This window comes from Apodemus sylvaticus, chromosome 9 (genome assembly GCF_947179515.1).
Source record: "Apodemus sylvaticus chromosome 9, mApoSyl1.1, whole genome shotgun sequence".
In the NCBI taxonomy this organism is placed as follows: Eukaryota; Metazoa; Chordata; class Mammalia; order Rodentia; family Muridae; genus Apodemus; species Apodemus sylvaticus.
This window is the reverse complement of record NC_067480.1, coordinates 74,424,969-74,439,856: the sequence shown is the minus strand read 5'-3', so window position 1 is coordinate 74,439,856 and position 14,888 is coordinate 74,424,969. Positions and strand designations below refer to the sequence as shown.

The following is a 14,888-nucleotide window of genomic DNA, read 5'->3' as shown; positions in this document are numbered from 1 at the left end:
TGGAATCTTCAATCCTTTCCCTAAACAAAACCTGGCCATGGTGATGCCTGAACATTCCCGTAAGCAGCATTGTTGATTGGAGACTGATAGATGCTGAGAGCTTGCTGGTAAGACTACCTAGCTGAAAACCATTAGCTGTTCCAGTAAGAGACTGTCTTTCAAGTCAATAAGGCAGAGTGATAGACATCTGATACCCTACTTGGGTTTCTATACCCAAACACTCATGTGAATGCACCACACATATGTAAACACTACACATACCATACACACATATACACAGTCCACACACATACATACACATAGAGAGGAAAAAGAATTATTGCTCATTCTTACATATTCTCATGTATCTTATCCTGTCATCATGTCCTATTCTTTATGCTGTAGCATTAGGACCCTCTAACAAAATACATAACTTTTGTGGTGGTCTAAATTGGAATGGCCATAGGATAATATATTTGAATGTTACGCCACTGGGAGTACCACTATTAGGAGGTATGGCCTTGTTGTAGTTTGTGTAGCCTTGTTGTAGTTTCTGTGCCCTTTTTGAAGAAAGTGTGTCACTGTAAAGGTGGGCTTTGGAGTCTCATATTCAAGCCAGTTCTCAGGTAGCAGTTTCATTATGCTACCTGAGGATCAACCGGTAGAATACTCAGCTCCTTCTCCAGCACCGTATCTACCTATATGCTACCATGCTTCTCACCATGATGAGAATGGACTAAACTTCTGAAACTGTAAGCCAGTCCCAATTAAATATTTTTTCTTTATAAGAGTTGCCATAGTCATAGTGTCCCCTCACAGCAATAGAAACCCTAAGAGACTCATGTATTCACCAGGAATCCATTTCTTTTTTCTTTTCCATGCAACATTTTTGTAGGCATTATGCCTATTTATTTGACACCATCAGTTATTAGTTATGATTAAACCATAGATTCCTCCAAACGAAGCTTTGTGCAATTTAAGAAAGTTAACTTAATCTTCCAATATTTATCTAAGCCAAATTCTCATTCAGAGGATCTGCAAGTTTGATGAAATCTTAAATTGTTTCCTTAAAGTCAAGTATCAAGGGAGTGAATCCATTACACTTGCTTGTTCTCAGTTGTGGAACCAAACATGTAAAGCATTTTCTGTTCACTCATTGCTATCAGTAACATCTGAGCCTGTACCCAGGTCATCACCAGTGAGACAGCCCTGTAGCTCCCATGTGGGCTGGAGCTTCATTCCCCATCAAGTCAGTCTTAGGAGTTCAGGGAGTGCAGCTGTCTATCTTATGGATAGTGAAGTGCTGCAGTATATCCTATGGACAATGGCCCTGGGAAACAGAGCAACATTTCTGAACCTTCTTCAGAGTGAGAGAAATAGAATCATGGGTGGGGTCAGGCAAAGGGCTTTTGAACATGGATGTTCCACTGAAGGCCTGTGTGTCTCTTCTGCTCAGGAAACTACACTCTGAACCAGCAAGCATGGTATCTGATTCATAGATGTGTGACTTGCCTCGAAGCCACATCAATATTGGTTTTTCTGATCCTACTATCTCCTTAAATACACAAATGCAGGCTTTAAAACTGTGTACACTTTAATGAAGGATAGATTCTAAATAAAACAGCAAAAATTTTGCACAAAGAAGGCATACACTTCTTCTGAGGCTCAACGTGGAATTTGTTGATAGAATGGAGACTTTCCTTTTCCTCTTGCAGTGTAAAGTTTTTTAAAGCATCTGTTTTATTGCAAAAAAAAAAAAGACAATAAGATGGAAATTAAATCTTTTCCTTAAAGTGTTATTCATAAAGTAGAATCCTTATCAGAAAATCATAAAGTAAACCTTAGGAGTCTTCTGTGCAAATTCTCATCTTTTTGGTACTTACTGGTTTTGTGATTCTAAGGAATAGCATACATCTCAACCTCCACAATTGTGGTAAGATTCAGTTAGAACTGGCCTGTGAGAAGTTAAGCCAGGACTTGTGTAATGCATGTGACTGAATACCAAGGATGTGGTACAAGCTTAGTAAAATAACTCTAAAGACACTTTGGTATATTGTAAATTCAGCTTTTCTTGTGATTCATGCTGAATGTATGTTTAAGTGTATTCAGTAATGAATTATCCATATTCCTCCTTGGTTTTATGCAAGCAGTAGCTCTGTTGATCTACAGTTTAGAAAATGTTCTGTTGAATGAGGATGCTGGAACTAGTGACTGAAGAAGTATGGGAGTGAGATTGTTTAGATTTCATATTCTCCAACTCTTCTTGCTCCTAATCCCTTCTTGCTCCTAATCCTTAGAATTGTTAAGAGATGGATATACACTGAATATGAAGCATGTAAATAAATTATATGTAAATAAATTATATCGAATAAAAAAAAAGTTAAAAAAAAAAAGGATGAATACAACAACCCAGTAGAAGGAAAGGGGTCCCAAAGGCAGGCAAGACTCAACAACAGGCCTTGCTCACACTGTTAGCAATCCCTCAAGAGCTACACAACCATAACATATATGCAGAGGACTGACAGTTCAGACTCATACAGACTCCCTGATCTCTGTGAGCCCTCTTGAGTCCCTGTCAGTTGATTTTGTGGGCTATGTTCTTGTGGTTTCCTTGATCCCTTTGGCTCTGTCAGTCCAACCTTTTCCTCTTTTGGAAAGCTCTGTATAATGTTTAGTGGGACTCTGCATCTGCTCCCATCAGTTGCTGGATGAAGTCTCTGTTCTCTCTGGTGACAGTTATGCTAGGCTCTGATCCAGCACATCCTGTAAGGGATGACAAACTGTAGTTTGGAGAGTTATCCTTATAGAGTCCTGGGAGCTTCCATTTCCCTAGACTTCTAGCTTATCCCTAGGATAACCCCCACCACTGATTTTAACTCTCTTTCACTGAAAGTCTTCTGTAAGGCAAAAGGCAGCATCAAAAGGACAAGAAGTTTTTTAGGTATTTTAGTATTGGCCATCTGTCAGATGTGGAGTTGATGAAGATCTTTTCCCATTCTGTAGCATGCTGATTTGTCCTATTGACAGTGTCCTTTGCTTTACAAAAGCTCCTCAGTTTCAAGAGGTCCCTTTATTAATTGTCAATTTTAGTGCCTGAATAGTTGGTTCTCTGTTTAGGAAGTCATCTTATACACTGAGAAGTTCTAGACTATTCCCTGCTTTATCTCCTATCAGGTTCAGTATATCTGGTTTTATGTCAACACCTTTGATTCAGTGGGACTTGAGTTTTGTATAAGGTAATACATATGAAGCTATTTGCATTGTTCTACATGCCAGCACTGCCTTAGACCAGCACTAGTTGTTGAAAATGCTCCTTTTTCCAACTGTATATTTCTGGCTTCTTTATCAAAAATTAGGTGTCAAGCTGGACGGTGGTGGAGCACACCTTTAATCCCAGCACTTGAGAGGCAGAGGCAGGTGGATTTCTGAGGTCGAGGCCAGCCTGGTCTACAGAGTGAGTTCCAGGACAGCCAGGGCTACACAAAGAAACCCTGTCTTGGAAAAACAAAAACAACAACAACAAAAAATAGGTGTCCATATGTGGGCCTGTGTCCCCGAGGATTTCCACAGAAATCTCTGGCCAGGCCAGGTGCCAGGGGGTTCAGATGAAAGGGAGAGAACTCAAGCAGGGAGAGGGATTTGCCTCCTCTGCCTCCACTGTTGAGCCTTTTCTGTTCCTCTAAGATGCTGCACTGGTCACTCTGTACTGAGTCAGGCAGGACTGAGCTGAGGGTGGGGTGGGGGAGGGGTGGAAAGGCTGAGTAGCCAGCGAAGTGTGCAGGGGAACTTCTTGTGGTGTTTTCATAGAGCAGGTCTCTTCCCTGGTGGTAGTGTTATAGCTCTTGTGACAGAAGCTCTCAATGGCATAGTAGTTCTCACCACACTTTTATTCCTTCTGGATTGGATCTTTATATATAGTTTTTGGGGTGGGGTGAGTCTGACAGTAGGTGCTTCCTATTGTCTTGGTCTGAGAGGTTGAGCATACCTCATCCAAAAGTGGGAGAGCTTGGGGTGCTTCATCTCTATGACTGATGGCCATAAACCACTCTAGTAAGGGGGACACTGGGGGTGTATGTGCTGTGACAGGGGCCTGGTTCCTGGAGCAGGCAAGACTCCTACTGTCCCTTCAGGGTCTCCAGGGCTTCTAACCTTAGCTCAACATTACCTGGCTTCCTCTCATATCCCACTGCCCCTCATCCATAACTCTGTAGATTTACATTGGGTCTTTGTTTCGATTCCATTAATCAACATGTCTGTTTTTATGCCAATATCATATGGTTTTTATTGCTATTGCTTTGTAGTACAGCTTGAAATCAGGGATGGGGATATCTCCATTGTACTCTTATTATATAGATTGTGATACTGATTCTGCTAACACTCAGGATATTGTATGTATAGTTACAATTAAACAATACTCAGTCATTATTAAATTCTATTCAAGATTTTATTTAGATAGAAACAAAGGACTTATTTAGAAACAAAGGACTAAGCATTGTTCATGTTCTACTCAGAGGTATTGTGCTATATTGAGCAACTAAAATATTCTTCAACGTGACCATACAGATCAAAGTGAACAAAAACACTCATGTCTCAATAGCCTTTATATTTACACCTGTGTGGAGGAAATAATTTACACATGGCCCTATGCTTCATACTTTACCCTTAGTTTTTCTTTTTGCTAAATATTACTTTCTGGAGTATGCATTTGCCTGAAAAGGACAGAATATTTAGCCCATTTAACATCAAAGAGAAAAGATTTATCTAAGCTCACAGTTCAGAGATGGCTGACTGTCTAGCTTCTGGGTTTGTGGCAGGGTAAATCAAAATGGCCACGCTTCCCATTCAAAGGACCCACCTACAGTGACCCACCTCCTCTAACTATGGTCACCATCTAAAGCTTCCAGAGCCTCAAAAACTAACACCACTTTCCAGGGTCCAAATATTAAGCACAGGAGCTTCCAAAGGATATTCTGTATTCATACCATGATGGGGTTTACAGAAAATGCACGATGAGTTCTCTTGTAACAAGCTGATTTCCCTTTTATAGACCTGTATCCCAAGGTAACTACTTATTCAGTTCTAAAATACATTTTACCATAGAAGGTATAAACTCGACTTTTCCCTGTCAATTGTATTTATCCTTGGAAATTAAAGGTATTATTAACTGAAATCCTGGCAGAGCCTTGTTTATTTTGGCATTTCCTACCTACATAGTAATTACCGTTACTATATGCAGCCAGAGTTAAAATTGACACAAGCTTTCTGCTTTTAAACCTCTTCTTAAGAATCACTTGTATCTTTGAATTAAAGGCTGAGTAACTTAGTAACTCCCAGCATTGGCCTAGAGGGTTTATGAATCTGCTCTTAGGTCATTCTTGGTGTAAAGAAGTTGCACACTGCCTATGTTTTTCTCCAAATAGAGGAGAAAAATTCACACCCTCGAGTAGACTCAAGTTATAGGAGCTATAGGAGACAGTATTCAGCACTGTCATAGAGATTGCAGAGAGTGTGGCAGAGAGATGGAGACAAGAACCAAAAGGAAGGAGAAGTGGGTTGACTAAGTGTCAAGAGTGTTGCTTGTACCTTTGATTTTGCTCCAGGAAACAGTTGGAATATACTTTGTCCTCTAACTTTGTAGGCACACAAAGTTTCTCACTGGCTTTGAAAGACTTCAAAGAGCATGTGTTGTAATTTAAAAGAAAAATTTCAAAGTAGACTCCACAGTTTCCCAGAGCATGATACAAAATGACGGCTGTGCATGGAGAGCTTATTAAGACAGTTGCCATTTGACAGCTATTGTCTTGGCTTTCAATTCATTTTGAGATTTGGTTCTTTCCTTAGCCCATAGTTGCACTTGTACAAAGGTTCCATGGAGTCAGTAATGGTATCTATCTGAGTGCTTACATAAATGAGACTTCTAGGATAATTTATAGGTTCTATCATGATATATGATATTTTTGCATGGTAATTGGCAGAACAATGCATTGAAGTATTAGACAGATGTCTGATTTATATCTTCTCCACATCCCACTATTTTCTTTCAAAAAATACTAATTTTTATTTATGCGTATGCATGTATGTCCACATGAATGGAGTGCCCATGAAATCCAGAAAGTCAGATACCTTGGAATCAGAGTGCTAGCTAGTAATGAGCCACCTAACATAGGATCTGGAATCCAAACTGTTGGATACATCAAGAACAGGAAGCTGTCTTAACTATCAACCTCCCACTATTGCTTTCTCTAGGATGTGACTCTAATTTAATGGCATTTTGTATTTCTTTGCATCTATAACATTGATTTAAAAAACTCACCTTGACATGGTGGTATTCTAGTTTGCTTAATAAAGAAACAAAGTACCAGAAAAATAAAATTCCTATGTTAAAACCAACAAAAACATTTAAGTATCTAAGCATTACTTAATACCAATTGAGTACAATGGCTTCTACTGTGAATCTTTATGATAGGGTTCTTTTACTCCCAAGTGGAATTGAATTCAATTGTCTATTTTACTCACTTTTCTGTTGCTATATTAGAATATCCTGGGGGAAAACACAAACAAACAAAAGCAAACAAACAAACTAGAAAACAAACAGAACAAAAAACAAACAGAAGAAAAACAAAAAATCCCCCAACAACAACAACAACAACAAAACAGCCTTGTGGAACAAGGGTTTATTTTGCCTTGCAGGAGGACTGGGCTAGCCCAGTTGCCAGAAGTGAAAGAGATTAAGTACCATCTGTACACTGAAAGGACTGGGACAGTGACAGGGAAGGGCAGAGGGGGAGGGGGAAAGGTGAGGCGGTGAAGGTAGGCTATAGAGAGAGAATTAGAGGAAACAGGAAATTGAGTCAAACCCCCCAGCATACACCCTGAGTATCTCTTCTTCCAGCAAGGCTCTACCCTCCACAGGTTCCATAGCCTGTATAAAAGACATCACAAGCTGGACACTAAGTGTTCAAACTCATCTACCTTTGGGGACATTTCATAGCAGACCACAGCACTGCTTTTTAAAGGTATATTACATATAGCATATGTAAAAAACAAACAGAATAGATATCATAAAATAAAACTTAATAAAAGTGGAAGAGTCCCCTGTATTGTATGTTACTTAGTGACTCTTTCCTTAAGGACAACCAATAATTTCACCTTTAACCCAATGTCTTCATACTGTTGTATAGCTTTGAAGAGACACCATAAACAGGGCAACTATTGTAAGAGACTGCTTTTAACTGGGACTTTGATTATCATCTCAGAAATTATCCATTATTTCGATGGTGAGTATAGCATAGCTGCAGGCAAGGGTTGGAGCAATAGCTGAGAGCTACATCCTGATTCACAGAGTTCAACACTGAGCCAAGTGTGAACTTCTGAAACCTCAAAGCCCACCCCTAGTGACACAAATAACCTCAATTTTCTCTCACATTGCCACTCCCTAATGACTAAATAGTCAAATAGGAACATTCACCTATGGACCTGTAACGGCCATTCTTATTCAAGCCATCATGCCCATCAATAAATTTTATTATTTTTTATTTATTGCAAGTGAATCTATATTCACTCTACTCATGTGTATCTGGCTATTTTGATTTAACATGATTTTAAAAAATGCACACACTATAAATAAGTCACTCACAGTGGTGTATAATGTTGTGTTATATATAAATGTCTCTAACACTGAAGAGTTGTTGAAGAGGCATATTATTGTTATTAAACCATCCAGTCATGGATGAGAGTATAAGGGCTTGGCATCATCTCTCCAAGTTGATTGTTTCCATCTTTTTTTTTTTTTTATGGACGCCTTCCTAATGGGCAATAATTGGTTTTAGATAGACAAAGTAAGCCTCAAATAAACTCATTCCAAATAAAAGTCTCTATGGTCTAGGGGACTACTGGGTGACCTCTCACTAAGAGGTATGCTTTGACACCCAAGATCAAATATGTGGCTTGAGTGACAGAAGCAGAAGGGCCTTGGAACAGGCACATGCATCTGTCCTAAATTTCCCTTATCTTCTGGAAAACAGTCTGAAAACCAAGAGCTAGACATATAGGCTTGATTTTCATGATCTGAAAACTGACATTCTGAAGAGGGCAGTTGAGAAGATAGATGGAAATGGGAAGGACTATATTTTGGCTTCCAATTGGACTTACAGAGCTGAATCAAGAGGCTGACTTGTATTTTTATTACCTTTGCAGGGGCCCCGTTTTGGTGCCTATTGGATATCGTTCCTATAAAGAATGAGAAAGGGGATGTAGTCCTTTTCCTGGCCTCATTCAAAGATATAACAGACACTAAAGTGAAGATTACTTCAGAAGATAAAAAAGAAGGTGCGTATGGTTTTCATAAATAAAATAGAGCTGGCAAAGCATGTTGAAATCACTGAAAAATTTGCAGAAAATACCTTTTCGATACCAGCAACTGATTACTATTGATGGCTCATAGCAGATATGTGGTATATATATATAAAAATCATGGAGATTTGCAATCTCATCTTTGTATTGCAATCTCATCACTCACTTGACAGGAATGAAAAGTTGAAAAGTTCGAATACCTCTGCGACTTATATGAGGACAAAAAAAAAATAACATCTCTCTTCACTTTATCAGGAAACAGCGATAAATGGCTTTAAAGTGATGAGTTTAAATACATAGAAGTGTAGATGTTATTTGGTGTTTAGTAGGCAGAGGTGTAGTGTGTTGCTTGCTAGATGAAATGGTACTGACAGCCATGCACCCTGTATAATAAAGCATGTACTGTACCACATGCTAAGCTCATTCAGTTAAAAATCACCTTGGCAAACACATTTGGAAAGCCTTTAAGAGCTTATATTGTTTATCTTCTGCCCTTTAGTTTCTTATTGAGAAAGTGCTTGTATTTCAGGTTCTCTAAGAAAAGTCAACAGTGATAAAATCCTAATGTTGTTGTAAGCAGAAATGGGGTCTAGTAACTAGAGAAAAAGTTGCTGCTCTCTATAGTTTACTGTGGAGTAAGCTCTCTGTTACAATCATCTGCTTGATATTTCAACCCTATCTTTTAGGAGTGGACTCCACTTTTAAGTGTGTATATGACTATTTCTTATGTAGTGTTTCATGGAATATCAATCCAAGGGAGGGAATATTGAGTTTGATTTTGGGTAGTGCTAAAAATGTCTCTTAATAAGGTGTGGTTCATTCAAGCTTATCTGCAACATGGTAGCTCATCTAAGTGTTATAAATTAAGTATTGATTAGCTAGTTCCCCAAAGAAGTTTATTTGATGACTTCATTTAACAACTGCAAAGTGTGTCACTTCAAGTACTTGAATCATCAATTACTACATTGCTGGAGTTTTATTTGGAATGTAGAAAATCGTGCTTTATAGAAAGTGCTACTAGGTGTGGAATGCAGTGGAGACAAACCTTCAACTATAGCACTGTGGACGGTTTGTGCCTGTGAGAGCTAACAACTTGTGATCCAGTTCATATGTACATCTAGTGTGTGTGTGATGGGAAGTGGTGCAGGCACCAGCAGAAACCTTTCATTCATAAAACAAAGTATAAAGCTTTCATGTCTTTGTCCATGTCTATAACTGTGTATCAGGAGAATTTAACAGGAAATTTTGTTTACTCTATTTCTTATCTATAAAATGTGCTTAATATAAAATTTGATTCCATGTAATCATGAATTTGACAATCTAGATTCTTAGTGGCCTAAATTCTTTCCTCCCAGTTAAATTTCCTGAAAAGAAAACAAAAAAGCAACCATGATTCTGTCTCAATGTAAGTATCTCGTGTTGACAAAGACTTTCTGATCACAAGAGTCTCAAAAATGGGAAGGAAGTTCACACTGTTCTTTAGGGTTGAAAAATGAGCACTTGTAATTTCAGCAAATAATGAAACTTTACTTTTTAATGAATTTGGATTTAATTAAATGTAATAAAACAAATTGGGTTTTAAACATTGTATTCAACATTTAGCATAACTATGAGAAGTTAATAGTGGATTGAATAATTCCACAAATATACAGTAATTAGTATCTATCAGCAGCAAAACCAGCTGATTTAGGATGCCATCAACCCCATCTCAGCTCAAATCCAGCAGCTTCCAGCCACAATCAGGCAGAGGAGGGAGAAATGGGCATTGTTCTCTGTGGATCCAGGAGGAGGGGCCTGTGAAGGGTACTGAGACCAGGGCGAGGCACTGAAGAGACTTCGTAGGGAGGTTAAGAAAGAAGGAAGAGACGTGCTCATCGGAGTGTGTAAAGGAGAGATTGCTGCTCTGAATTTGTGACACAGCATCTGTAGAGTGATAGAGAAACATTTCTCACACTTGTTTATACTAACTTTACTAACTCCCTTGTGTTTGAAACCATCACATCAAAACCAAGGAGACGCAACCATAGTGCATTATCACGTGATTTGGGCTCATGTGAAGTGGGTTTTAAGTTCAATCATTTAAGCATCAGCTGATAAAACTTCCCTCCCTCAAAAGAAAAAAAAAGAAAAATAAAAAAACACAAAAGAAAAGAAAAAAACCAAACAAACAAGAACCAAAGACTTACTCAGTACCATGTCATCTTTCAATGATCTTGAGCCTTCTAGCTAAGCCAAGTTGGCCTGATTACTCTCAGGAAAACCTTACTTCTTTCTATTTTCTTACTTGGGTCCTCGATTTTTCCCACTTGTGATATTTCTATTGCCATTATTCCCCCCCCAATTGATTTCTTTTCTTTAATTTGGATTTAGCAAGCAACCTCAGATCATAGTGAACAACCTTCCATGGACCACCTGTGCTGCATTGCTTGATTCTCCATGTCTGTCCCGATGTAAACAATCTGGTTATCTCTGTTTTTCTCTATCAAGGAGTGGGACATAGGATAATGTAGCTGATAAATGAAGAGGGATAAAGACCTATACAATTGCAAACTTTATTTAAAACATTGGACAATTTATATTCTGAGGGTTAAGAGGAGTCACATGAATAAAGTGCAGTCACGAAAGGAAGTCACAGGTGGTGAAAAGCTGCTTGTGGCAAAACCATGGTTTTCCACAGAGGCATATAAACATAACTTAGCTAGTTGTGATGAATAATCTGAAGTAGACTCACTCACATCTGCTACACCTGGGAGAGGCTCACAACCACAGACCAAGAACAATTTCATGTTCTTGAAGAAAATGATGCCACAAGTCCAAGTGTGTTTCTTGGAGTTTTCTTACAAGCACTCAGAAATTTCCTCACTGACTCCATTCGTGGACTAAGTTCCAACAATTTCATCTCTCCCCACTTACTGCCGGCTGACACTGCTTCATGTCTCTGCATATCCTATGATGGCTGACATAGTATAGACACTGAGTCCATACTTGCTAATCAGCAAGTTGATTTTCCTAGAGTGTTTTTTCTTTATATACCAGTGTTTTCAAAGTTTTCTTTCCTCCCAGCTCATTTGTAAATGATTGAAATTTCAAATTTCTTTTCACAGCAGTTCATTCATAATCCTAATTTGGTTTTCCATTCATACCAGTTGAGGTTAAAAATATCTGCTTCATTTTTTCCAGGCACAAAGCCCACTGACTTTTTTTTTTTTTTACTTATTTCTTCAAAAATACGGTTTCTAAAACAGTGGTGGAGAGGGCTTCAAATTTGTTTTGACAATCTCTTGGGGAATGAATGAAGCACTTTTGCCTGTAGTGGTACAGAGATTTACAGGCTCTGTCATTCATAGCTCAACTTTGGCAATAAGTTGAAGAACTTGCAATAAGTTACCACAGTCAAGTATAGTGACTAAAGTCTGACGCTGCACCTATATATATTCAGGTATACCTGAACCTGTTACTCAATGGATTTGGAAGAAAGAAACGATGATGATCTTCTTGGTGAATGTTAGCTGTGCATTGTGTGCAGGTATGAGGCACTGAAAACCCCGCCACCACAGGCTCAGGCAGTAATGACTTACTCTTCCCATGTTCCAGAATGCCGGAGCTGAGCAGCCCCCACCTGGAACATTGGCTTTAGGCAACTCGTGGGCTTTCTCTTGTGCTGTGCTCTGCATCCTGGTTGAGTTCTTCTACTTGTGAACTCACTCATTTAATAAGCCTGTCACACCTGTGGAAACCCTTTCTGTGTTAGAGACTGAGGGGAGAGTGGGAGACAAGGACTAGCCATTTCTCCCTTGTGATTTTTGTCTTTCTTTTTTATTAATAATTTTTATTAATCATTACATTCATTTACATCTCAAATGATATCCCCCTTTCTAGTTACCCCTTCACAATTCCCCCATTCCATCTACCCTCTACCCCTCTTTACCTAAATGAGGGTGATCCCCTCACGGATCAGTAAACTTCTTAGATGGGGCATAAAATCTCTACAGGACCAAGGGTCTCCCCTCCATTGATGTCAGACAAGGCCACACTCTGCTACAGGGAGGGAACCATTGATCCCTCCTGGTACATTTCTTTGTTGGTGGTCTAGTCCCTGTGTGGTCCAGTGAGCTGATATTGTTCTTTTTATGGGGTTGCAATCCCCCTCGCTCCTCCAATTCTTTCTCCAGCTCCTCCATCGGGGTCCAGGAATTCAGTCCAATGATTGACTATGAGCATCCACATCCTCATTGGTAAGGTGCTAGAAGAATCTTTCAGGGAACAGCCACATCTGGTTTCTGTCAGCAAGGGCCTCTTAGCAACAACAACAGCGTCCAGGTTTGGTGTCTGCAGATAGAATGAATCCCCGGGTGGAGCAACCCCTGGAGGGCTCTTCCTTCAATCTCTTCTCCATATGTTTATCCCTGTCTTTCTTTTAGACAGGAACATTTCTAGGTTAAAACCTTTGAGATGGGTGGGTGGTGCCTATCTACTGGAGGTGGTCTCTACAGGTTATATCTCCTCTTCTCTGTACATTTCAGCTAAAGTCACCTGCATTGGGTCCTGGAAGCTTCTTGCTTCCCTGGTGTCTGGGACCCTCCAGTAGCTACCCTCCACTTCTTTATCCCTCATTGCTACATATTTGTATTTGATGTCCTGACCCTCAGTACCTCTCTCCTGGCCCCTCTAGCACCTGATTCTGCCCCTTTTATTTCCTTCCTCTCCTCTGTCCCTTGCAGGTCCTCCCTCCCTCTACCTCCTGTGATCAACTTGTTTCCTCTTCTATGAAGGACTAAAGCATCCACACCCTTTTCTTCCTGCTTCCTCAGCTCCATATGGTTTGTCGGTTGTATTGTGGACATTGTAAGCTTTTGGGCTAATATCGACTTATCAGTGAGTAAATACCATTTGTGATCATTTATTCATGTCTTACCTTGCCTTTCTTGCTTTTGTTATCATTTATTCATTTACCTATTTATTTATTATTTTATTAGATATTTTATTTATTTACATTTCAAATGTTATCACATTTCCTCATCTCCCCTCTGAAAATCCCCTATCCCATCTCCCCTCCCACTGTCACCAGCCCACCCATTCCTGCTTCCCTCTCTTGGCATTTCCCCTACACAGAGGCATCAAGCCTTCATAGGACCATGGGCCTCTCCTTTCACAAGGCTATTCTCTGCTATATAAGCTGCTGGAACCATGGATCCCTCCATATAAACTCTTTGGTTGGTGGTTTAGTCCCTGGGAGCTCTGGGGGTACTGGTTGATTCATAATGTTGTTCCTCCTATGGGGTTGAAAGCTCCTTCAGCTCCTTGGGTCCTTTCTCTAGCTCCTTCATTGGAGACCGTGTGCTCAGTCTATTGGTTGGCTGTGAGCATCCACTTTTGTCTTTGTGAGCCACTAGAAGAACCTCTCAGGAGACAGCTATATCAGGCTCCTGTCAGCAAGCACTTAGTGGTAGTTTAGTAAATGTATATGGGATGGATCCCAGGGGGAGCAATCTCTGGATGGCCTTTCCTTCAGTCTCTGCTCCATACTTTGTCTCTGTATTTCCTCCCTGGGTATTTTGATCCCCCTTCTAAGAAGAACCTAAGTATCCACAGTTTCATCTTCATTCTTGAGCTTCATATGGTCTGTGAGTTGTATCTTCGGTATTCTGAGCTTCTGGGCTACTATCTTCTTATCAGTAAGTGGATACCATGTGTGATCTTTTGTGATTGGATTACATCACTCAGAATGATATTTTCTAGTACCTTCCATTTGTCTGAGAATTTCATGAAATCATTGTTTTTAATAGCTAAGTAGTACTACACTGTGTAAATTTTCTTTATCCATTTCTCTGTTGAGGGACATGTGGGTTCTTTCCAGCTTCTGGCTATTATAAACAATGCTGCTATGAACATAATAGGGCATGTGTCCTTATTACATGTTGGCTCATCTTCAGGATATAAGCCCAGGAGTGGTATAGTCGGGTCCTCAGATAGTGCTATGTACAGTATTCTGAGGAAACACCAAACTGATTTCCAGAGTGGTTTTACCAACTTGCAATCCCACCAGAAAAAATCCCCCCTCTTTCTCCACATCCTCACCAGCATCTGCTGTCACCTTAGTTTTTTATTTTAGCCATTCTGATTGGTGTAATGTGGAATTTCAGGGTTTTTTGATTTGCATTTCCGTGATGACTAAGGATGTTGAACATTTCTTTAGGTGCTTCTCAGCCATTTGTTATTCCTCAGTTGAGAATTCTTTGTTTAGCTCTGTACCCCACTTTTCATAGGGTTATTTGGTTCTCTGGAGTCTAACTTCTTGAGTTCTTTGTATATATTAGATATTAGACCTCTATCAGATGGAGGATTGGTAAAGATCTTTTCCCAATCTGTTAGATGCTGTTTTGTCCTATTGACAGTATCCTTTGCCTTACAGAAGCTTTGTAATTTTATGGGGTCCCATTTGTCCATTCTTGAGATTAGAGCCATTGGTGTTCAGGAAATTCTCCCCTGTCCACATGTGCTCAAGGCTCTTCTCCACTTTCTTTTCTACTATTTTCAGTGTATCTGGTTTTATGTGG

The 14,888-nt window shown here is 39.6% G+C and overlaps 1 protein-coding gene across 1 annotated transcript in view; it reads left to right on the top strand.

Moving 5' to 3' along the window:
* Kcnh8 (potassium voltage-gated channel subfamily H member 8) overlaps positions 1 to 14,888 on the top strand; it is a 430,038-nt gene that overhangs the window by 169,000 nt on the left and 246,150 nt on the right. The window contains exon 3 of the mRNA XM_052192780.1: positions 8,176 to 8,307. Within this exon, the coding sequence (XP_052048740.1) occupies positions 8,176 to 8,307 (132 nt within the window). The remainder of the gene's footprint in view (positions 1 to 8,175; positions 8,308 to 14,888) is intronic.